We start from the raw sequence: 25,563 nt of genomic DNA, 5'->3' as shown, positions 1-25,563 counted from the left end.
GCCTTAGACTAAGATCTCTCTCTTAGGACTGTTCCTCTGTACGTTTTTGTTGACTGCTTGTGGAAATCATTTAACTCCTATTGTTCTTGAAGTTTATCTAATAAAAGAGACCTGGCACCAGGCAAACTGTGAGTTGAAAGAATGTCTCAAGTTGTGTGAAAGGTGCTAAACAAGAACTATTAATAATAGCCTGATGCAAAAAATATCTGGTAATGACTTAAAGCTCTGACAGCGACTGGGAGAAAATTCTCTTAGTCCATTATGCACACCAGAGATGGAAAGTCTTTGCTTTTCTATGATGGACAACAAGAGCTACAGAGAAAAATCAGCAATGAGATTTATAAGTAGGAAGCAATGAAATTTAGATTTTTTTTTTTAAAGAAGAGAATCATAAAATGTCACACATTCTCTTAGAATTAACTGATGAACATAAAAATTTACTGAAGAAACAATTAAAAACATGACTTGATTGTACTTTAAAGCCATTTAGGGCAGGAGGAGGAGGGCACATTGAGGGAAAGTCCGAAATGGAGTTGAGTGGCTGGTGGTTTTTTTCTAGGCTTTGTTGTTATTAGATTGTTTCTTTCTGGTCTCCCCAGACTGTAAACTCCCACAGGGCAGGGATTGTCTCTTCATCACAGTTACATTTCTTGTACCTTCCACAAAACAGACACCTGAAGGTGTGTGGAATTGAATTTGAAGCGGAAGTCACACAGAGCATGCTCACCAGGGATGTGGCCAGCTTTTTAAGTGCACCTGCTGTGTGCCACCTGCCCTGATGTGTGACCTCGTTAATGCCCACAGAAGCGTGCATTAATACCTCCCTCCAGCACGGGTGTACAGACAGGCTTAGGAAGAACCACTTGACCTGGTGCTGTCAAAGCCAGATTGGAAGCTGAGGTGGCCCTGCTTTAAATGTACACTGATGGGACCGGGCTGCCCTGGTATAACATCCATGCATACACAGCCGTGCGATGTGCATGCACCGTGCTCACACACAACTCTGCCTTCCTGCATATTAGAAGCACCTGGGGAGCTTTGACAATCCACATACCCAGGCCTACCTCTCACAAATTACATCAGAGTTGGGGAGGAAGGGCCGTATAGGGGCAGGGGCCCAGGCACTGGTGTTTTTCAAAAGTTTCCCAGGTGATTGAGGCCAGAGTGAGCAGTGGACATGCCTCTGGGAGAGCTCCTGAGGACAGCCCTGCCCTTCTGCTGCTGTCCCGAGAAACTTGTCTTTTTAGTGAGTGCTTGATAACCTGGCCCCTGGCTGGTACCTGTTGAAGGTGGGGGAGGGCTCATGTATTTCCCGTCTTATGGCATTTAGGACCACATGAATTCAAGTTCTTTCTTTTGGGTATGATGGGCCTGAGTGTGACTCTGGGACCTTAACAGGTGCACCTCCCCAAAATGCAACTCATCTTTCCCACTTATGAGCAGAGTTTCTCTACCAACTGGAAATGACTACAACCCCCCAAAACAGACTCTTCCAGTTGAGCTGAGGTTCTCACAGTGGGGTCCCCTGAGCAGCATCAGCAGCCCACCTGGGAGCTTGATAGAAATGCGAATCCTCAGACTTGCTGAGCTTGGAGCCCAGCAGTGTGGTACCCGCCAGGTACTGCCAGTGAAGGTTGGGAACCTGGCTTCTGCATTAACGTGTGTAGGGTCAGGGAAAGTTGTTTGGGCTTTCTCACCATGGGAAGGCGCATGTGATCCTAGATAGCCTACCTGTCCAGTGATGCCATGCTCACATCACTGATGCTTGGCACCGTGCTTCGGTATAGAAGTGTATAGGCCCTTCACCTTGTATGGATTGCGATGGCAGAATATAGATTGTGGGTGATCCATGTTACTCAGCTCCCTGGCCACCAGGAGCCGCATAAGGTGACCCTCCCATGTGACTGATCTGCTCTACTGCCAGGAGCTGGATAAGGGCTGACTTGCCATACTTGTGAGCTGAATTAAAACAAGTTGCACCTGCCCTCCAGGCCTGAGTTTCTCTCTAGTCTGTCCGAATCAGAACACTGGCATTAAACACGTGTGCCTGGATGGTCAGTGATTCTCCTCCCCTGCTGGGCTCAGAGGCAGTGTGGTCTTGTCATAATAACTTCATATCCCCTGGCCCCAGGTGGGGGCCCCTCCTCTTTACTTTTCCTCCTAGAGTTGCTGCTCCTTTTGTCTCTAATTATCAAGACGTTTTCCATCAGCCCTGTCACCCATTAAGTAAAGACAGTCGCTCCCTTTAACATGCACCTTCCTCATTGCTGGATTGTTCACTGCCACATAAAAGCCACAAGTGGGCTTTATGGCCTCATGCATACTTAATTAGTCCATTTTCTCAAAATTGTGTTTTAAGTGAGTGAAAACATTAGCCTGTGATCTAATTGATCCACAAAGCATCATTTCAGAATCTTTATGTGACTTAACTGTTGACCCAGACATAGTGTCGCTGTGGCCTGAGAGAGGCCACCAGCCAGGGATGGGAAGACCCTGCTACTTCTTACCCCGCTGTGGGCTGCTCTGCAGAGAGCAGGTGTGAGCCAGGACCAGAGCTGCAGGCGTGGGTGTTATCTGTCTCCAGGAGAAATGATTATTTTTCGTTTTTGCCCAGGGCATTGTCTGTCCCCACCACCCTCATCTGTCATAACCGTGTACACCTGCATGATATTCTGTGACAAGGCACACCTGCTGAAGTGAAGCAGTTGTCATGTTTCAAATTTGCTGTCTAGTGTATAGGTTATTAAGCCTCGTGGCAGAAATGAGACATGGCTTCTGTTCCAAACCTTCCTCTTACTTTGTCACTCCCCCCCCCCCCCCCCCGTGGTGAAGGATGCCAAGATGCAGACTCACCAGACTGCTCGAGGTGACTCTACAGGGGACTCTGCTAAGACATGTGCTTCTTTACTTCAGCCTGTTTGGGGCATCACATAGAGGCCTCAGTGATGCTCCCCAAGGCTGCCTTCCTTTTTGGTCCCACACTGTGTCACCTGTTAGAAACCCCTGTTAGAGCATTTATTCTATTGCATTTGTTTGTATTATGAGGAAAAGAAGTGAATAAGTGAATTTGTTTTGACCTGCCCAAATCTTTGAGAGAGGACTTCTTTGGGAGTATTTGAAGGCCATTTGAATGAAGCCAGGCTTGGCTAAACTTCCTTTCTGGACAATCATGAATACTTGGCATTTGAAAAATAATAATCTAATCACATAATTAGTGCTGAATGAGTTGTGAACTGGCCTTAACTTGGTTACAAAGCGCAAAGGAAATGGGAGTCAGGCAGGATTGGGATGCTGGTGATGAGAGGGTAAGTGCGGATGTTGTAACACAGCTCTGGAGAGAGACGCCAGTAACGTGACATTTTGTTCACCATATGCTGCTCACCCCCAGTAGTATCACCTGGGGGGCTCTAACGACATCCTGGTTCCCAGGCCACTCCTCAGAACCACTGAGTCAGAAACCCTCAGTTGGAATCAGGTGCCTCTAATGTGTAGGTAGGACTGAGAACCCCTCGGTCAAGGGAGTCTGTTTAAATGTGTGGGTTTCGAAATGAGGCTAAGAGGAATCACCTGTGTATGTTATTTTTGCAATAAAGGGAAACAGGGTCAGTGTCTGTGGCTTAAGCAGCTAAGGCACCAGCCACATACACCTAAGGTGGCGGGTTAGAATCCAGCCTGGGCCCGCCAAACTATGATGGCTGCAACCAAAAAATAGCCAGGCATTGTGGTGGGCGCCTGTGGTCCCAGCTACTTGGGAGGCTGAGGCAGGAGACTCGCTTGAGCCCAGGAGTTGGAGGTTGCTGTGAGCTGTGATGCCATGGCACTCTACCCAAGGGGACAGCTTGAGGCTCTGTCTCAAAAAAAAAGGGAAATAAGATAGAACGATGCTAATAGCATAGACATAGATTTGTGTGTGTGTGCACATGTGTGGGCACTGCAGAGAGGTTGGGGATCCACAGGTGTTTATAACAGGGTCCACGTTTATACATTTAGAGGAAGATTTGATCCATGTGACTTTCAGCCCTTTCTTTAGCGGACACACCCAGTCCAGTCTCCCCGAAATAGAATTCTGCCCTAAAATGTTTTCCACATCTTTTCTTGTTCATGTCCATTGCCATTGTATTGGCTGGGGTTGTTTATTCTCCTCTGGATAATATCCCAGCTGTTTTCTCTTCTGGCGTTCATTTATTTATTCTTCCCCCATCCATTCAGCACACCTGGTGTGACTCATGCTTTAAAAACCTTTTATGTTCCCTGGTGCCCACAGAAATATGATGATGATGATAACGGTTATAGCTAACCCTTAGTTAGCATTCATGCATGTGTTGCTTACTGCTGGGTCTGGCTCTGTTTTACAGATGGGGAAGCAATAGCACAGAGTAACTTGGCCATGGTCACCCAGAGTCAGGATGACCCAGGTGGCCTCTGCTCACCTGCCCCTCCTCAGGTGCTCCTGCCATGTAGAGGAAGGCTACTCTGTGCTAGCAGACTTTTTATATGTTATTTCACATCTTTGCATCCAGTGTCAAGTAGATATTATGATCCCTATTTTCCAGAATCAAGTTGGGAGAGGTTAAATAACTTGACTGAAACTGCAGAGCTGATCATGAAATAATAGCAGAGATTCAAGCCAGGTTTTCTGCACTCCACAATCTGCATTCCTCCTACCTCACTGCTCAGGATTGTCTAAATCCACCATGGTGTGGTATTTGTGGCTCTTTGTAATCTGTCCTTACCCCACCTTTTCAACTGTTTTTTATTCCATGGTTATATCATGTCACCCAACTTTTGTTCATGCTGTTACCTTTGCCTGAAATGCTTTTCCCTGCCCAGAGCAGGGAGAGTTTTCGGATCTCCTATGATAGGGACTCCTGTCTTCCTCATATGCCCTGTGTGGAACTTGCATACAGCAGGAGAGGGAACCATCTCATCTTCTTTTCACCTCCTGAAGCCTGTTCCTGGCCCTCCTAGTGTGGTATTTGCATAACAAATAGAACCTCCTGTTGCTTTGTGTTTTACCTGGGTACCTGCTTTCCCTGGAGGTGGTATCTTTAGGCCAGGTGGTCTCTCTTCCTTATTTTTCTATCTTTTGTGTTTAGGCAAACAGCAGATGCTGGTAAATATTTGTTAAACAAATATAGGGCAGACCAGAATACAAAAAATGGGTGGGGGAAGATGGGTCAATTAGGTTTCTGGCCTTCAGGCCACAAGGTGCCAGATTGTTCTGAGTAACTATGATTAAGCCCCCAGGTGCCCATTATCTTAAGTAATCATCATCAGTGCTTGATTTGGAGCCCCTGTATAAGGCCCTGAGGTTTTTTTGCTTGGGTGGGGAGCTTCTTTTCCTGCATCCTCTTGAGCTGGGTGAAGGTGGATGGCCCGTGCTCACTCGCTGGCACAGGCTGCATAAGGGGCATGTCACAGCTACTTTTGGCTCCTTGATTCTTCTCTGGTCTCTCTGAATCTAGTGGGAGCCTTTTTGGCCTCAACTGCTGGCACTCATCTGCAGGATTTGTCACAGACTGGTATGGAGCCTTCTACACCCATGGAGGGGGATTGAGAGGTGGTCTGCCATGAGTATAAAGTACTCAGTGGTGTGCCTACTTTCTGCCTGGGCACTGCCCCGGTAGTGGCCAATGTGGATAGGCCACTACTGCAGGACGAGAGGGCCCCATACACGGTGAGAGATGCCTTTGAGAAGGAAAGTGCCCGTATGGCTGCAGGGGCCAGGGTCTGTTTTTTTTAAGAGACGGAGTTTTACTTTGTCACCCTCGGTAGAGCACTATGGCGTCACAGCTCACAGCAACCTCCAGCTTTTGGGCTTAGGTGATTCTCTTGTCTCAGCCTCCCGAGTAGCTGGGACTATAGGCGCCCACCACAACACCTGGCTACTTTTTTGTTGTAGTGTGGCTGGGGCTGGATTCAAACCCGCCACCCTCAATATATGGGGCTGGTGCCCTACTCACGGAGCCACAGGCGCCACCCATGGGCCCAGTGTTTTTTACACTTCTGCACGTGGAGACTGAGGCAGTGCTCTGGAGGGAACCCAGCCTGAACTAGAGGCAGCGTGAAGGTAACTCAGGGCCCTGGAGGAGGAGCAGCAGTGGGATTCCTGCAGTGGGGCCCTGGGGGAAATGTAACAACATCTGAGGGAAGAATTGGAAGGCTGTGGAGGAGCTGGCTGAGTGGGCCTTCACCCAGGCCGGGGCAGAGTCGGAGCAGCGACTCCACCTGCTTAAGGCAGAGACTAGGGAGGCCCTGCCGGCTCTGGTCCTGGAGATCTCTCTGGCACTCCTGGCAATGGAGGCTATCATTGCCACAGCCGCTGTGATTGTATCTTGTCCCCTATTGCAGGTTGGGTATGGAACTAGGCCACTAAGCCATGCCTTGGCACAGCAAGATGTCCACTCGCTGAATAGGGCAGAGGCATCTTTACAGGGGTGTGGTGCCTTCACCCTTAGCCCATTACTTGGCAGCAAGTGTTGGGTCTTGTGACCTGCGCAAATGCTGGTACACAGAACACCCAAACCATTGAAAGCCGGCCCCCTTAAGGGGCGCGTGCACTCTGAGGCCTGAGGTCGCTTAAGTCAGGGTCTGCTGGGTGGTGGATGGCTATAGGCCTCCATCCAGTAGAAACTGTTAGGTGTGACACAGGAATTGGATGAAGCTAACAGGCTGAGTGGTGAGGGGTATGGCTAGTGACTGGTGATGAGCTGCCACCGCTCGTGATTTGGACAGACAGCTCGGCTGTCTTTGGGGAGGTGACATTGTGGGTAGCAACAGACACCTAAACCACTGGTTATGCATAGGCCATTGTGGGGCCAGGCCATGTGATAAGAGCTGTGGGAGATGGGACGCAGAAACAGATGACAGTGTATCATGTCGGAAATACTCCCTTGGCCCATCCAGGTAATGATGAAGCAGACACTCTAGTCAAAGTCTGGTGGCGAGAGACTGCCCCTTTGGGAGACGTTGTGCAGTGGCCACTTCGCTGTCTCCTGAGTGCCGGACAGGAATACAGTGCACCACGAGTCTTGTTTGTTGCTGCTTGTGCCATCATGGCTGCCGCTGTGCGTACTATACATGGAAGCAGCGCACAGGGACCCTTATGGAAGACGTTATCACATAGATTGTGGGATAGGCCAGAAACCCTAAAGTGGGGAGTGTGAGGAAGATGAGTCAACTAGGCTTTCTCACCTGAAGGCTACGAGGTGCCAGATTTTGAATAACCACGATCAGCCCACAAGTGCCCGTTATCTTAATCTTCATTAGTGCTTGATTTGGAGCCTCTCTAGTGGCCGACTCTTTGTGCCTGGGGAAGCTGCTTAGGCCAGCTCGCCTCCCCCTTACACTGAATGAAGGGCATGTCACAGCTGCCTTAGGTTTTTCTCTAGTCTGTCCAAATCCAGTGGGAACCTTTTCGGCCTCAATGGCTGACACCGTGGAGAAAATAAAAAATATTCAGTGGCAGGACCTTTGGCAGGGCTCTGGTGCGTAGAACATTCAGGGGTATAGGCACCTGAGGACCTTTAGGGAAACCTACATGTTTGGAAATTTCCAGAAAGAGCTAATGATTGCTTGGCTAACCTTTTATTTCAGATTAACAAGGGTACACATTTTTAGATTATATTGTTCTCATGCTTTCTGTTTCTTGTTTTGTTTTCCAAGATAAAGTTACAATTGTAAAAGAACCCCTCACCCAGGGGGTGTGGTAGCCACCATTTGGTGAGATTCCTGCCTCATGCCCGCCCTCCTGCCAGTCGTCCCCCCCTTACCATCTCCCCTGCCCCCATACTAGACCATGTTTGTGTTTTATTCATGTGAGCATGTAATTTTTCTATGTTGGTTCAAATTATTAAGTACATCAGATATTTTTCCATTCTTAGGATACTTTAAGGTGTTTTCAATTTCATCTAGGTAAACCCAAGATATAAAGTTCCCATCTTTTTTTATGGCTGAATGGTAGTCCACTATATACATATACCAGAATTTGTTGAGCCATTCATGGGTTGATGGGCATTTGAGTTGCTTCCACGACTTGGCAATTATAAAATGGGCCACATTTTATATATCCTTGTGGTAAAAGATTTTTGTTCTGTGTAGATACCTAGTAATGGAATTGCAGGATCAAATGGAAGGTCAAGTTTTAGGTCTTTGAGGATTCCCCTGGCTGCTTTCCTTACAGGAGGTTGTATTAGTTTGCAGTCCCACCAACAGTGTAGAAGTGTTCCCTTCTCTCCACATCCATGCCAGCATCTGCAGTTTTGGGGCTTTGTGATGTGGGCTACTCTTACTGGAGTTAGGTGATATCTCAGAGTGGTTTTGATTTGCATTTCTATGATTAAATCAATGAGCATTTTTAATGTTTGGCCATTTATCTGTCTTTGGAGAAGTCTTTATTCAAGTCTTTTTGCCTCCTGGGCTAACCTAACTTGTCCATTTTGCTACCTAGTTTAAGTTTTATGTTGAGGCTGGCAATAAAAAGCCAGAAAAAAGCTCCTATGTACCCCCCAACGTGGACGTTGTGCACACACACTCTAATCATATTACCTATAAACTGTGGACTTAAGCACTCTTAACAGGACTTCACTGGCCCTCTGGTGCTGGCAATCTGGGGTGGGAGAAATAGTCCTTTGGGGAGAGAGGGTAGAACCTTTCAGGCTGGAAACAGGTGCCAAGAAAAAGGTCTTTGCTACTGGGAAAGTGAATTCTTTTTTTTTTTTTTTTTTTTTTTACAGTGTGGGCTGGGCCGGGCCGGGCTTGAATCCTCCACCTGCAGTATATGGGGCCAGCGCCCTACTCCTTGAGCCACAGGTGCCGCCGGGAAAGTGAATTCTTTAACCATTGAATTAGCCTTATGATACCGAGTAAACTTTCCCCCCTCATTCTTGTTTAATTCAGTTTGCACAGCTGCTTTACGCAGGTGGCACTAATGGCAGGTGGGAGGGCCCGGGAAGAGCAGGGTTCCCAGTGCAGGGGAAGGAGGCCCCTGGGGATCCCTTTGATTGCCCTTAACCTTTCCTCTTGCCTGTCCCTCGCAGGTGAGCGTCCTGACAACGCTGGAGCGCAGATTCAACCTGCAGAGCGCAGACGTGGGCGTGATCGCCAGCAGCTTCGAGATCGGGAACCTGGCGCTCATCCTCTTTGTGAGCTACTTCGGGGCCCGTGGGCACCGGCCGCGCCTCATCGGCTGCGGTGGCATCGTCATGGCGCTGGGCGCGCTGCTCTCGGCACTGCCGGAGTTCCTGACGCACCAGTACAAGTACGAGGCGGGTGAGATCCGCTGGGGCGCCGAGGGCCGCGACTTCTGTGCTGCGAACGGCACTGGCGGCGATGAGGGGCCGGACCCCGACCTCATCTGCCGCAACCGGACGGCTACCAACATGATGTACTTGCTGCTCATTGGGGCCCAGGTGCTCCTGGGCATCGGTGCTACCCCCGTGCAGCCCCTGGGGGTCTCCTACATCGACGACCACGTGCGGAGGAAGGATTCCTCGCTCTACATAGGTAGGGACTGCCCAGGCCTGTGTGTTAGCTACATGTGGGTTGACTGTGGATTTTGAGTGTGCCAGAGCACTGGTTCTCAGACTGTGCGCATCTTGGGGGTTTGTGAAACCTGGGTTGTACCCCCACAAATTCGGGGGTGGTTGGTCTGAGATGCAGCTGGGTGTGGGGAATTTTTTTTTTTTTTTTAAGTTTCCCAAGTGGTTCTTGTGGACAGATGACTCTTACTTCCGCTGAGTTCAAGCACTTTCCAAACCTTGGATGGGAAGACTTGGTCAGGAGTTTATGTGGGTGGGTAGACTTCAGACTATCTGAATTAGCCACCAGGGGGTTCTACATGGGGTCTAATTAGAAACCTCAGCTTTTAATAGTCAAATGATTTTATCACTGTCCTACTGCAGCTCAAAAGGAGTGACAATTGCATTGTCAGCGTTTGATGCAATTCCAAGTTGGTGACTCTGATTTCTTTAATAACGGCATTATGCATGGGAATAGAAGATTTAGAAATTACGTTTTTAAAAACTATTTTACATTGTCATAGTTGGCTATTTTATCCGGGGAGGATGGAAGCCCCTTGCAGGTCTTGGGTTAAGAAACACTTTTGTTGCCCTTAAGGCTTAAGTAGCAACTTGCTCAATGGCTTGTGGGCACTGATGGAGGCTCATTGTAGCATGAGGAATGGCTTGCCCTGCGTCTCCACTGTTGGAAGGATAATTTTGTGTCCCTCAAGCTGTTGGATTGTTCTGACTCATCCCCAGTTGCTGAATGCTGAGATTTGGGAAAATCATGTTTATCTTGGAAAGCTGTGTACCTCCCCAAAGTAGTCCACCTGACGGTATAAAGTTAACTGTATTGTGGTTTAAGGTAAAACAGAAGGTTTTGTGTCACTGCTGCCCGAGCTTTGAGATAGGGTGGTTTGGAACCGGGACATGATGGAATGGTGACCCCCCCTCCAGCCCCCCCGCAATGCCTTTCTGTCTCAGCTGAGGATACCTTCATGGAACAATGATGTTCCAGCTCTCACACAAAGCAGCTCAGTTCGTACGTGGTTAGGGTTTCCACTGTTGTCTAAGAGTGCGTGTGGGGGTGGAAAGGGGACTAAGCAACTTCTTCATTACCTTTTGTTCCCTTTAAAGCTTGCACGACAGCCACTCCATGTGAGTGTTTCACAGACAAGGATGTAGGCTACAGTGTGTAGCCAACAATGTCTCTTGAGATCCTGCTGGCTAATTGGTCTCTGACTTGACTGATGTCACTCCAGGACCCTAGGAGAGTTGTTTTCTGGTAGCAATAACAGGAAATAGATAAAGCCGAACACAGGGAATAAAGTGGGCAGTGAAAAGCTGAGTTCTTGTCTCTGATGATGGAATGAAGTAGAAAAATTTCTCTCCGCAATACCCCTGAAGACTTCCCAATGCCAAATTGCCCCTGCTTGGTTTTGGGGGGGTGTACTTCCTGCAGCGGTCTCTGAACCCTCTTCTGGAAGTATTCCCTGACGAGTTATGCTGATACTCCCAGCTTCTGGATGGGCTTGTTTTGTATGTACAAGGCTTTAGGATGAGGCGGTGTCTTGATCTTGGGGAATTGGGGGTGTTGGAGATAGAGGCATGGATAGGCTTGACTTTCAAGGCAGGGGGCCTTCTTAAATTGAGTCCTACCTATTCTGTAGGATTTGCATTGAGTCTTGGGTAGAAACAACTGTTCAGCCAGATTTCTATTTTAGCATTCTATTCCTTCTTCTGATAGTCGTCAGAGAATTGGAGAGTGTCTGTTTCGCATGGTGCATGAACATCTTGGTGCCTCTGGTACCTATGACCAAATTCCACCACTTGATAGCATATGGCTGTGAAGATGGCCACTCTGAGTCTCTCTGAACTGATTTCATTGCTCTGTTTGTTGGGAGCAGCAGAGAATAAGCCTTCTGCACAGATTGGCCCCAGTAGGTGGCCTTTTATTCTGTGCCCCGTTTGATTCTCCAGGAACAATTTAAGACCATAGCATATGCAGAGCATAACTGGTTCATTCATTTATTGTACAGGCTATAAAAAAGTATTTGTGATCATAAGAATATTTTAGCACTTATCCCCTGTAATAGGTACTAGTTTCTGAAGCCACTTAACTTGGCTTCAGGAACTATTTGGAGGAGCCGACTGAATAGGATCAAAATAAATTTATGGCCTCTTAGCTCCCTACAGAAAGCAGGAAAGTCTCAAAGGACTAATGCTAGGACCATAAGTGTAAATGTGTACCCATTGGGGTAGAATAGCAATGTACCCCTGGTACTAGCTCCTGCAGAGCTGATCTGGACCAGCCCACCTGATCATATGCCTAAAATGTGACACTGGATTGGAGATTGAGAGGATTACAAACATTACACAGGTAAAAAACCCAGGCTTGTTTTCTGTGGATGTCAGGAAGGAAGGGAGTGACGAACATGCTTGTTCAGGCTGCAGGTCATTGGTGATGAGACTTGTGGCTGTGACATCTCTGGCCCTGTCATAAGATCTGTAGCCAGGGAAAAGTGAAGCATTCCATCTTGAATCAAGCTGATACTGATAATTTCAATTAAAATGACTGACTTGCTTTGGTCTCTCGTGCCTGAGTTGCTGCCAAACTCCTAGATCTCTAGGTAGGCCTTTCATAAGGGGCTCCTCTGGCTGGTACCATTCTGTGGCCGACCCTTTCGTGTGTGTGTGTGTGTGTCTGCGGGTTGGGGGAGGGAGCCAAGGGAGCTCATTACCAGGGGACAAACTGGATGAATAGGGACTCTGCTGGCAGCCTTTTCACTGCACCAGCCTGTGGTGCCCAGCCTCACAGTGCAGCCAGATGATGACCCGTGGGTGGCACGTGGCACTCTTTATTCCTAGAGGGACTACACGGGCAGGGTGGCAGTGGAAACCCTTTGGCTGCTATTGGGGTCCAAGATTTGTTCTTTGGGATTCAAGCCATGCCTCTAGCTCCATGATGTGACCTTCCATTAGCCTAGTTTTCTTAGCTGTCCTTCTCCAAGTTCAAAACACAGTTGTATTTGCTTAATCTGAAAGTATAAGTAGGATGATGTAATGGACTCATTCTGTCCTTTTATTAGGTTGCTATATCGGTTGGTGGTTGCCTTTTTTCCCCCCAAGGAAGAAAAAGGTGAAACGAGAGTGGCAAAGGTTGTTTAAATAACTATTTCTGCTTGAAACATGTTCACTATTCATAATTTTGCAAACAATATAAAAAAGGATCATTGGAAAATAGTCTTCATGATGAATATATTTCTGATCTACATTGGTATGCTTTTCTACAAAAGTTTATGGTTTGTAATTTCACTTCTCAGTATTTTATGAGGATTTTTTTCCCACCAAATAGTTTTCTGTGACCTTATTGCTTTATACATAACATTTCCTTGTGAATATATACCATAATATTTAGTGCTTTCTGTTGTTGGATGTGGGTTTAAAAATTTGCCATCAAAAATGCAGCAGATAGGTAAACTGATGGATGGGTTTAGTAACTTTATTCAGCTGGATGGGGCTGGGCTCTGGGTCTGAAGTGACACTTATTCCAGATATGTCTGGGGTCTGCTTCCAAGGCTGGGATGGAACGTTGAGGATGCCAGATGGCCTTGGGGGTCAGGTGTAAGTTAGGGCATTCCACAAAATAGCCTGGAGCCTTTAGGGAATAAAAATTGTAGGAACCAGGAAGGTGGGAGGATAGCCGTGTGCTTCAAATGAGAGTTCCTACTAGAAGGAGAATGGGTATCATCCATGGTGGAGTGTAGGGTAGGGTGGACTGACCTGGTACTCCTAGCTAGCAGTTCAGACCTGGGTTTTAGAAAGAGATTGTGCCTCTGTTTCATAGTGCTTTGAGTACAGATGGGTGTGGATCAGAGCTTAAACTTCCAGGGCAAGGACAGCGGTTTCATTCCATTTTCTGGTAACCTCTCCCCAGCAATGTGAATGCCATACCTCCATGTGGCCATTCATTCCATTTTTAAAATAGCCATTAGGAAGGAGGCCTATTGGTTGTAAGGAGGCCCGTTTCAAGTACAACTTCCTAAACCCTAGTTGTTTCCTCTGAGCTCACCATGAGGAATTCCTCTTCTGTTCTTGGGCATGGACTGTCCAAACAGTTGAGCACTAACCTTTTGTGGGTTGGGAAGGGGCAGCTAATGCTTGTCTGTTCAATAATAAGACCTTTGTTCCTTCCTTGATGGGGGTATCCTGCCACCCTTCTGCTATTTTATTCTTAAAGAGGGAGAAGGCTCCCAAAGGCTGGGAGCTCATTACCAAGGGACAGATCCATATGAATGGGGAATATGGGAACCATATTAGTTCGCTATGGCTGCTGATGCTTAAACAGAAATTTATTTTCATATAGTTCTACAGGCTGAAAATTTAAGGTGCTAGTGGTGTTGGTTTTCCCTGAGGCTTCTCTTGGGTTGCAGATGGCCCCCCTCTTGCTGCCTCTTCATGTGGCTGCCTTTCTGCATGAATGCCCCTAGTGTCTCTGTGGGTGTCCACATATCCTCTCCTTACAAAGACAGCTGTCAGAGTGGGTTAGGGCCCACTTATTGGAGCTCATTTAATCCTAATTACCTGTTTCAAGGGTCTATCACTAACACAGTTAAGTACCTTGGTACTAGTGATTAAGGCTTCAGCATTTGAGGGAGAGATACAGTTGAGCCCATAACATTCACCATAGAGACAAGTAACAAACAAGAACCAACTCCTGCCTCTTCAGCCTCAACTTTTTGCAGTTTTTGGCCGGGGCTGGGTTTGAACCCACCACCTCCGGCATATGGGGCCGGCGCCCTACTCCTTTGAGCCACAGGTACCACCCTAGCCTCAACCTTTTATAAGGAGCTACATTGTCATTTTTTTCCTCTCAAAGTACCTGAGGGTCTATTTGAGGATGTGTGTTTCTTGTCTAAGTTGTTGCAAAATATAGGATGTCCCCTGTACGTACCTTCATCCAGCTTCCCCCAATTGAAAGCCATGCCTATTGTGTAACAGCAAAACCAGGAAATTAATGTTGGTACAATCTGTGGAGTTTATTTGGATTTCACCAGTTTTATAGGCATTTAATTTGCATGTCTGTGTGTGGATAGTTCTGTGCAGTTTCATCCCATCTCGATGGCTTAAAAATTGGGAGCAAGGTGAAACCGGATAGTTTTGAGTTATGATTATGTTAGGTGAAGACACACATGGCCAACACCAACAGACACCTGCAGCCCTAATACACAAGATACAGAATAGAAAGGAGGCTGGAAGAGTCTCCTGAGAGTGGCTATTTGGCAGAGACTGGGAACTGGCTGAAGGAAAGAACTTCTTTTGAGAAGGGCTTCCATCAGGGGCCTGCTACGCTCACAGCCCCAGGGAGCCTGGCATCCTTGCAGTGTACCCAGATACACAGAACAATTGCTCCAAACCAGGCGGCAACTGTATTAGACACAAATGTGTCATGTTTTGTTGATTGGTTATATTGAAACCCAGCACAGCCCTCTGTGTTCCAGTTAATGATGCAAAGAAAATTATTCTCAGATTTCATCTGCCAAGTGTTTATTTAGTACAAAGGTCATACGAATACCAGCAAGCAACCAAAAAGAACTGAATTTCTTTCTGGAGCCTTGGGAGCAAAGAGTTATTGAGCCTCTGAGTTTTTATTTTAACTTGAGATTGGGTAAAGTGTGTTTTAAATCTCCAAACAGGATGGCTCAGCTATAGATAAAACACACTGTGGGTGTAGTTCATCTGAAAATAATTAAAAAGCCATCCCTCATGGGAGCAAGCATACCTCATTATATTCTTGAAACTTCATTGATACTGAAATTTCCTTCATTATTTTTGTTCTAAAATAAATGACACCGTAAAAGTGGTCAATTTATTTTGGCCGTATTCCATTCCCTCTCCCCTGCTGCTGGGCTCATGGTATTTTCAGTGTGTTTTTACCGACATGCTAGGAAACGCGCCTGTGTCTCTTATCTGGTGCTTCCATATTGCTGGGCAGGTAGGTGTTTCTCATTCATTTGCAGCCACTCATAATTCATGTGCTGTGGTTCATAGAATCACTGCCGTGGTTGCTGCCTGGGTGACCTTGGACAAGACTCCGTGTGGGCTGAGGTGCAAGAGTCTGAAAATTTAAGTCCTGGCCCTTCCTTGGATCTGCCTTCCCAGTTTTAGTTGACTCTCCAGTTGCCCTGAGCCTGTTGTCTCATCAAGAAAATGAGGCTGACGTCAACTTTGCCAGGCTTTCACTAAACACCTGGTAACACGTACATGGTAAGAATCAATAAATGCTGCCCTGTTCATCTTTATTGTCGTAGCGTCTCCATTTCCAGGTGTAGAAACTGAGGCATGATTGATTGACTTATCTAACCGTGGGGCAGATCTTTGGGACCAGAGTTCTTGGTACCTCATTTTTGGCCTGGGATGTAATCCGTCTTGATGAGCTAAGAATAGCAACCTCTTCAGTCTCAAATTAAAACCAGCAGGGCTTCTCTTTTCCTGTAGACCCCTCCTGTGGCTCATCTCAAAGGGCGAGCACTGCCCCAGGCAGCAGAGAGGCCAGGTTGTGTTAATTTGGAGACTCCCATTGCCCCAGTCTGATGTATTGATTCCCCCTCCCCTACCCCCGGGTTCTGTTGCTGCTTAGGTGGGGAACTTATTTGTTTAATTTTTCTAAGTGTGTTCTTGGTAAAATTGGGAAAAACAAATACAATAAGAAAACAAATACTTAGTAATTTTCTATAGGTACCCAGATTATAGTCAATATTTAGGTCTATTGCAGCCTTTGGGTGGGGGTACATAAAACTATACTGTAAATCTGCTTTTTTTAAAATCAATTGCAATATTATAAACTTTTCTATACCATGAATAGTCTGTCATTTTAGGTAATTGCATGCTATTTTGTCAATCTAGGAATGTTGGAATTTGCTTTTTGGTCATGTAGGTGATGAACATCGTTGTACCTTTAACCTCTTCCACACTTGATGAAAACTTTAAAAGCTCAGGTTAGTTCAGATACTGAGAGCTGAAAGCCAGCTTTTTGTCCTTGCTGTGACTTTTTACAGAAGATAAATGAGTGAGACCCTGGAGTGTCATGTAAACAAGCTTTGGGCTGGTGATCCGTGTTGGCCCTGTGTCTTGCAACCCCCTTTCACATCTACTTAGGGGTCTCCAATTTAAGGGCTACCTGGGCTTGGCTGACAAATGAGAAAAGCAGTGTGGATTCTGAGGGTCTGGTCCTTGCCTTGCCCTCCACCATTTTTTGCCTTGTGTGAATGCGAAGTTAGTGTTTCCAGATCTTCTGATTGTTGAGACAGTGGAAATCCCTATTTTTTTGGACTGAATGGCCATCGCATGGACATTGCCCCCAAACTGTGGGTCAGTGTCAGGTAGGCCAGCTCAAACACTTTAGTTCTTGCTACTTAGGGCTCTTTGGTAGACCATCCATTTCAGACTGCATTTGCCTTTTGACTAGCAAATGAAGCAAATATGAAAGGAGGAAAGGATCTTTTGCGTGTTCTGAATGCCACAACCAGAATAAACAATGTTTCTCTACTGTGGTTCTGGAGGATAGGGGAGTTGGGTGTAGGGGAAAGAGATGGCAGCTCTTGCACAAGCACAGGCTACTGGAATGGGGGAGCACCTGCTGGGTGGGTGCTGTGTGGCTGACACTATGCTTCCTGCTTCATAAGAATGGGAATCTCAGTGTGGAAAACTAACACAACCGTCTTCCCAAGCTAAACATGGCCAGAGGAAGAAAAATGCTGCTGGAGATTCCCTAAAGGGCGCATTGGGCTGCAGAGACCAGCACCATTTGCAGCTGGTTGGGGCCTACAGATACTTACTGTATGAGAGCATCTTTGCAAAGAAACTTTCCATCATACATAGCGTCTAGAAAACGGTGAAGATGCACATGAGAGGAATTTTCCTTCCAGAAGAACATCAAAGATCCCAGCTCAGTATTTCTTTATCACTGCACCTGACTCGTGAATGCAGACCCATTTCATTTGCTTCTCAATTGCAGCATAGGTATTGTTCTTAAATTTAAAAATGAGATATTTCTTAACATGCGTATTTTTTCTCTTGTTCCTAGACTATCTGCTTGTCTCAGGCAGAATAATCCTGGCTTTCTTTTCTTTGTCCTTTTCACCTACAAGAAGCATTCTGTGAGAGCAGATGGTGCAAAGGGTTTGGTTTCTATAGAGCATTGTGATTTGTTATTGTTAACAGGGATTTGAGGTTAATAGCCTTCCTCTTTAGTGAAAGTGAGTTCCTCATTGCTAGAGAAATTTTTACTGTTAAAATGCCTCCTGTAAGAGTCTTTGTTGTGAACATTTGCTTTTGTCCAGAACTTTGTTTTCTCACTGGGGAACCGCCTCTCCCATCCCAGGTGGTTGCTGTGGGCTGCAGAAGTGGCCGCCTATGGTGTAGACATGTCTAGTCATGATATAGAGAAGGGCTCTGGTCTACAGTGACTGGCTGAAAAAGTGGGCCGATCAGTATCAACCCTGAGGTTAGAAAAACGGACTCAGACAGATCACCTTCTGTTCTAGGACTGCTGGTTATAAGGACTCTGAATGCCTAGAGAATTCAATGCCTCTGCTGCCACAATGTGGAGAACTTGCCTAGGAATGAAGACCAGACAGCAGAGTAGACCAGGGGAAGGTCGGGCCAGAGGGCTGCCTGGATCCAGTTATGCCTGAAGTTAGCATTGTAGCTTGAAAACATAGATTATTCTTTCCTGCATTAGCCGCTAAATACCTTCTGAGGCTTAAATGCCCTGTTGTGTAAGAGTTAGACTGAGTTGCTTTCCTTTTGAGGTTTGGCCAAGCACCTTTGAATAGAGATAGAATCCAGGGAAACTCATGTAAGTTTTCTGATAGAAGTGCTAACTGTTTCACGATGCCATGATATTTACTCACGATACTCTGAAGAACACTGACCTTGGGCATAAAATAAAAAGGGTTAGCTTGACACTTCTGGCTAATATCTTTAATTATTTCAGAGGTGTTGAAGTTGTTAGGACAGGGACTCAGAGGCGGAAAGTAACACCCCTTCCCCACCTTTCTCTCCACCTATCATGAACAAATATATTTCCAAATAACCCGTTGTCAGGCTTTGTGCAGGAACCGTAAGTGTTTAATAGCAAATTGTTTGTGGGTAGGAGAGTTCTGAACATGCTCAGCTTATTCAATGGCTGTTTATTGAATGAAAAGAATATAACTAACCCTGGCTCTTCTACACGCCTGCAGTTGCCAAAGCCACCTTAACTCCCTCTACTGACTTCACGAATGAATAAGCTAAACAAAAATGTTCCATTCTCAACTTGATGTCGCCATTTCTTCCTGCCAAGCCTAATGTGTGTACGCGTGTGCTTATTTTAGCCCACATACAGAGTAAATTGGAAGATTCCAAACTGTAGGCAGCTAATGGACCTTAAAAAGTGTAGATGTTTCTCTAGAACTAGAATTCAGGAATCTGGCTTCAGTCCTTGGTGGCTCCTGTACCTGGACTGCTTGAAGCTGAAAGCCCTTGGGTGTGCTTTGGCAGGGAGTTCACAACTTTCTTACATCGTATGGAGATTTGTGTGTGTGTCCTTCTATGGGGAAGGCTTTTCACTGGGTTCTCAATGAGGTTCATGACCCAAAAAAGGTTAAACTCACCGAAAGTCCTAACGTTAGACTTTTTGACAGGCAACTTGGGGTAAGATAAGCCACCATAGTCGAGTTAAAATAGGCTTTAGAAAGTGACAGATGGCATTTGCGGACTGGAATGTTGTTCACTGTTCAACTCTTAACTTGGTTTACTCCCTGGAGAAGAAACATTTGAGCATCACTTAGGCAGCTGTGAGTAAAAGGATAAGATAGAATGCTGCGTTCTCAGCAGCATTGGAGATACCCCTCAGCCCTCCTCTTCCGCCGCCGCCGCCTCTACTCCCCCATAAGTATGCCTTTGGGACTGAAATTTTCCATCCCTTTCAGCCTCGCCTTGGGTGTTTTGGGTAATATTCAGCAAATTTTCTGTGCTAGTTTAGACTAATGCACAGATAGGAAAATCAAAACTTTTCTTTTTTTGCCTTTTTTTTGGTTCTAAAAGCAAAAACATCTTAAAAATGTACTTGGATCGTTAATAGAATTTGAACTCTCAAAGTCAAAAGTTTTCCACATGTTCTAAAGTCTCCTGGGATCATTAAAAGCAAACAAAGAAATTTGGGAGCGACCTAACTCATAACCTGGGGCTGCCAGTAAGCTGGGCAAACTTCTTAGCAAAACTTTTTTGGAGGTAGTTGCTGCATTTGAGAAACCTCTTGTTTTATACCCTTGCCTCCTATTTCGGGTTGGTGGGGTGGAGGGAGTTTGGGGTTGGGGTAATCCTGACCTTCCTTATTCTTCTGTAATGTTCTAAGCTGTTCTAAGCATGTGGTGCTAATGGGTGTGATTTCTCATTTTGGGCAAGACATTACCGTAAGAATGTTCACAGTTGCCCACCTGCCTTGTAGATTGTTAATGGAGTTTACAAAGGGAATTTGGATTCTCAGCAAGAAATCTCATTAACACAGCAAGGATCTAATAGATTCTAAAATTGTGTATGGACACTTGGAACCTTTTGAAACCCAGTGGTGCCTATTATTAGATCTAAATCATTTCACGAAACCTGGCCTTAGTATGCCCATTCGTATTATGGGGCAAAAAAAAAAGCCTTGTCTTTGTCCAGGGAGATCTACTGTATGGATTTAAGGACATGTTAATAGTGTGATTTAGATGCTAAAGACAAGATTCAAAGGCTGTCAGGCAGTCTGAGAACAAAACGTCTCCTACATAGATGCTTTTATTTTTTGATATTGGCCTTGTTACTATTTGTGACCAAGTGTTTAATTTTTAGGATTCATCATTATCCCAAAGGAAATTTAACAACTGTCTGCTTAGCCAAGTGCATTAAGCACATGTGAGTTTGAATAATGACCGTAACAACACTGAATACACTGGCTCTTATTTATGGGGTCCCACCTCCCAGATACAGAGAAGGAATCATTAGCATGTCCTCTTGTATCCCTCTTCCTAAAGCCCAGGGTGATAGGGAGATATTTGTTACTGTGCAAAGATACTGAAGCTGAGCATGGTAAACAACTTGTTCAGAGTCATACAGTGAGTGAATGGCAAGGCCAAGGGCCCCACTGTCTTCCCCACCATGTGATACATCCCCAGATAATAGTGTGTCTCCACCAGGCTAATACATTTTACACTAAGTATGAAAAGCAATTTATTCCAACTGTCAGTTGTTTAGCCCTCTTATGGCACATACATACCTGGGGCACTTGGTTTTTTTAGCAGTCAAGTGTGACATGGTGAGGCCAAGAGAAGTTTGCTGGGCTTGGTGGTTGAGTGCCTGGCTCTGTGGGAGTTTCTTAAACTCTCATCAGATAGAGCTTTGCTTCACTAAAATTTGTAACCACACGAGTTGTTGCGAAATCTCCCTGTAGTAAAGGGAGAGAAACTTTCTCACCAGACGGTTTTGTTTACGTTTCAGGCCTAGCAGCATTTAATTGGTATCCATTCATTGGGGTTATGCAACTTGGGCTTAAGTTTTTCCCTCTCTTGGGCTTCCCTGAGCTGAATTGCTTTTCTGTTTGAGTCAGAAGTGACTTTACTGCACCACGGCTGGTGCAAGAATGGTATGAAGGTAGAGTAAGAAAAAAACATGCGAGAGAGAGAACAGGAGCAGCAAACCAAATACTGTAATTCCCATAGAACTTTCTAGGCAAGGAAATAATTGGCATCTACAGTTGTTGAAGCCCTGTGGTGTGGAATTCCCATGGGAATAAACTGTTAGTAGAAGGTGATTACACAGGGATGAGCTCCTTAAGCTGTCCCCAGGGACCCGAGATCCAAATAGCTGAACTCCTTCCAGGTATATATATTTAAGCCAGACCTGCCTGAAGTCATTCAGAGAGCTTTTGGGTGACCTTTAGGAAATTGACATATCTTACTAGTCCACCTGAAAGAGTGGAGGGAAAAGTCTAAGGCAGAAACTGGGCAAGCAACCAAGTGCTCCAGGTAGGAATGTTGGGCAACGTTAGAGGTGAGGGGATGCCCTCAGCTTGTGGTGCCACGTTCATCGTTCCAGTCTTAATTTTTAATTTTTAATTCAGGTAAGATTCACCAGTTTAGCCGCTTAAATATACAGCTTAGGAGTGTTAAGCATCCTCATATTGTGAGACATATCTCCAGAACACGTTAATCTTTCACAACAAACTCCCCGTAACAATGAAACAACTGCTGCCCCTGCCCATCTCCAGCCACCACCATTCCACTTTGTCGCCAGCAACGTGACTGTTCTAAATAGAATCCGGCAGTGTCTACTGTGACTGGTTTATTTCACTTATCATCCCGTCCATGTTCATGCTTGTTGCAACGTGTACCAATTTCCATCCTTTTGAAGGCTGAATATCTATAGACATTTTCTTTGTCCCTTCATCCACAGATGGACACTTGGGTAGCTTCTACCTCTTGTCGTTTGTGAATAATGCTTACTACGAACACGGACATGCAACATACTTCAGCTTTTTAAAAGTGCGTCTCCACTTGGGTGTCCTAAGGTGTAGTAAGTTCAGTAAGAGCAAAATTCAACTCTTAATTTCCTGTTACGTTTATTTAACCTTGTCTTGTCCTCCTTCCCTCCTGCTTTTAAAAGCCCCAGCCTCTCACGGGTCCTGCCTTGTGTGTGTGGCTCCCAGTGCCACAGGACAGGCTATCAGCCCCTCTCACCAGGACTGTCTACTGCTGACAAGTCTCACTGTGTTCAGTCTGGCCTGTTTCCAAGTTGTCCTTTATATTGTCACTGTTCCAAAGTAGGTTGCAAATGCTTATGAACCTGGAGAGAGGCACATTGTTCTGGAATCATTTTTACAAAAGTTCTAAGAGATCTGCATCAGATCTTTATTGCATGCCCAGCAAATATGATGAACAGTGATTATTATTAATGTCTATGCTGAGATGATAGTATTGAATTTTGGAGATATTTAAAATAACTTTACCCCCTTTTAATAGGCATTACATTTAATCTCCTACATTTCCTTCATTCATATCTTCATTCAGCAGATGTGTCTCAGGGTCTGTGCAGGTCTAGGCAGACCTAGCTGCTGCCTGTAGGAATGAGCGTCAACGTTCATTAAGCGCTTCTTACGTGCCAAGACTGGGCTAAGTTCTTTATATTTTCTGGTGTAGTTCTCAAAACAACCTTTGAATAAGGTCTTACTGGCTACATTTTACGGAAGGTAAATCACAACACAGAGGTGTGGAGTAAAGGGACGGCGTGAGGATTTGAGCCCAGGGGATTCTTTCTCCAAGGGCCGGGTCCCTGTGTTTTGCTTCCCAGCAAACTATATCAGCAACTGTCATAAACAAGAGTGTGAAACATAGAGCATAATGAAACACCAGGCCAACATGTACATATGCATTTGTAGATGTGGAGTTGGAAAATGTTGACCAAATGTGCTCAGGAATATTTTACAAGTGTGAATCCAATGACTCAGTCCCTTGCAAAGAGATACACTGTCTTCTGAAACATAGCTGCTGGTAGAGAACAGGGAACAATATCCCTGCATGTTCTCAGCAAAAGCTCCTGTAAATTCTGTTTCTTTTAGGTGTCAAGTGCTATTCCCCATTGTGGGGCTTTATGCAGGCACAAAAATAATACCAGAAAGCCTCTCATACAGCTTTAGAAAGGAAGGCAATGTCTCGGAGCTGGATGTATCTGGAAGAAGCATTTTCAGAACTTGTCAGCGTTCATAGCTGGGGAAAAAGGGTGCTGGCTTCCTGAGAATCGGAGGCCCAGCCTGAGAGGGACCTAGAGAACCTTGGCAGGCAGGTGATCCCCTCGTCTGCGTCATCTGTGATGGGGCAAGTGCTGCAACACACACACACACACACACACACACACACACACACACACACACACACGGTATATAGAGGAAGGGGGAAAACATTGCTTTTCATTACACAAAAGCCAAGCATGGTCTTTGAAGAATGCTGCTCACTACTGTTAGATCTTTAGGTAAATTTATTAGTATTAAATAGACTTTCCTAATTTAAAATCTAGGTGGAAGATTAGATTCCATAGCTTGTCATCTGCAGTAATTGTTTTGGAAGGCTTTGGCTGATGGGAAGCCCTCCATTGGGAGACAGCATGCTGTATGCCAGGCGCTGAATTCAGTGTGTGTTTTTCCCTTTATTGTGACCATGAACATGACTATTTTACCCCATAGGAAACTGAAGCTTAGCAGAACTAAGTAACTTGTGCAAAGTCCTCACTCTTAGTCACTGACTGGTAAGGTTTGAACAAAGTGTTTACTAGTCATGTCTGGCCCCGAATTCGTATTTCATAGAATGATTTTTTTTTTCCCATTATAAAAAATTTAAACCATACCTAAAAATACAAAGGCTGGTCAGGTGAACCCAGTGTTCCTGTTGCCTGGAATCCGCACATCACGTCCTTTGTTTCATGCCGCCTGGCTCAGTCTCCCCCATGCTTGATTTGTGTGTTACAAAGCAAATTTCAGACATCACTATTTTTTTAAATTTCAGAGTGTCATGCAGTACACATGTTTTAGTTACATGATTTACTTCTGTATATTTTAAGTCAGTCACAGGTGTGCCCTTTCTGTGCCCAGATGAGTGCAATATGTCTGTTGGGTGGAAACACATTTTATTTGTAATTATCGTCAGATAGTTACAAAGATGAAAGCATAGTCACAATATCATTCTCATGCCTGGAGAATTAATAGTAATTGCCTAATACCAACAAATTGAAATTGGTTTTCTCACTGGGAAAAAGTTTGGTCAGATTCAAATACCCTGTACTTTGCAATAGCTTGACTTGTCTCTTAAATTTGTTTTAACCTCTGGATTTGTCTTCCTGCCAGATTAAAGAAATTGGACCTTTTGGTCTTACAGAGATGTTCTTTTATCCCCTGCATGCATGCATTCCCTGGGAATTGGTTTAGATTTTGAGACTTGATCAGATTCAGGGTTTGGTTTTTAGTTTGTGTTTTTTTTCTTTTTTTGGTTTCTTGGGTATTTGGCAAGAGATACTTAATAAGTGATGAGTCCAATGTGGGACAAATGATATATGTGGCTTTCTCTTTCTGTGATGTCAAAAGCCATTGGTGGCCATGACCTTGAGTAGTTAATTTAAATTCTATATAATTTTTTTCTTGCTATGAGGTCTTGCTCTGTCACCCAGGCTGGAGTACAGAGGCTCAGTCATAGCTCACTATAGCCTTTAACTCCTGTGCTCAAGAAATCTTTCCATCATTTTGTGTGTAGTTTTGTAAAGGGATCCAAGTAGGAGGGGGAGGTCTTTCTATTGTCCAGGCTGGTCGTGAACTCTTGGCCTCAAGCGGTCCACCTGGCTGGGACTCCTACAGCACTAAGGTTACTGGTGTGAGGCCCCCTTCCTTCCTGCCTATCAATCCTTCCATAATTGCTTTTTTTAAGAAAACCTTTCCCATTTCAATTATCCCCAGGTAGAATTTTAATAAAAAAAAATGGCAGAAAAATGTTACATGATTAGCAAAAACAGTTTAAGATTTGCAGGGTCCCCCCCCCCCAGTTGTTTGTCCTTCAGGCATATCCTATTAGGGATACACAGTTAAATTACTGTGTTTGAAAATAACTGAAAGTGGCTTCTCTGTGGTTATGACTCTAATTCAATGAACAATTTAAGTTTGCTTCATTTTGCTTTTGATTTTTATAGATTGCTTTTCAAAATATATAATTATATAAGCTATTTATAAGGTTTCAAAGTAAAATCTAGAATTCTGAAAATTCTAGCTTCTAAACCTGTCATTTTTCCTTCCTTCCCTCACCTTACAGGTTATCCATCTTTCTTTGAATTTTTGGATTTTCTCTTTAAGTGTAACCAAATATACTTTTTATTACCTCTTTTCTTTTTTTTTTTTTTTTGAGACAGAGCCCCCAGCTGTCCCCCTGGGTAGAGTGTCGTGGCATTACAGCTCACAGCAACCTCCAACTCCTGGGCTCAAGTGAGTCTCCTGCCTCTGCCTCCCAAG

General features: G+C 45.2%; 1 protein-coding gene across 1 annotated transcript in view; it reads left to right on the top strand.

The window, feature by feature from the left end:
• The window catches only part of SLCO3A1 (solute carrier organic anion transporter family member 3A1), a 266,408-nt gene that overhangs the window by 46,279 nt on the left and 194,566 nt on the right, over window positions 1-25,563 (top strand). Inside the window, exon 2 of the mRNA XM_012804584.2 lies at window positions 9,039-9,504. Coding sequence (XP_012660038.1) covers window positions 9,039-9,504 — 466 coding nt within the window. The remainder of the gene's footprint in view (window positions 1-9,038; window positions 9,505-25,563) is intronic.

This window comes from Otolemur garnettii, unplaced genomic scaffold, assembly GCF_000181295.1.
Source record: "Otolemur garnettii isolate 467f Iridium unplaced genomic scaffold, OtoGar3 scaffold00029, whole genome shotgun sequence".
NCBI classification, from domain to species: domain Eukaryota; kingdom Metazoa; phylum Chordata; class Mammalia; order Primates; family Galagidae; genus Otolemur; species Otolemur garnettii.
This window is presented reverse-complemented; position numbering and strand designations above follow the sequence as displayed.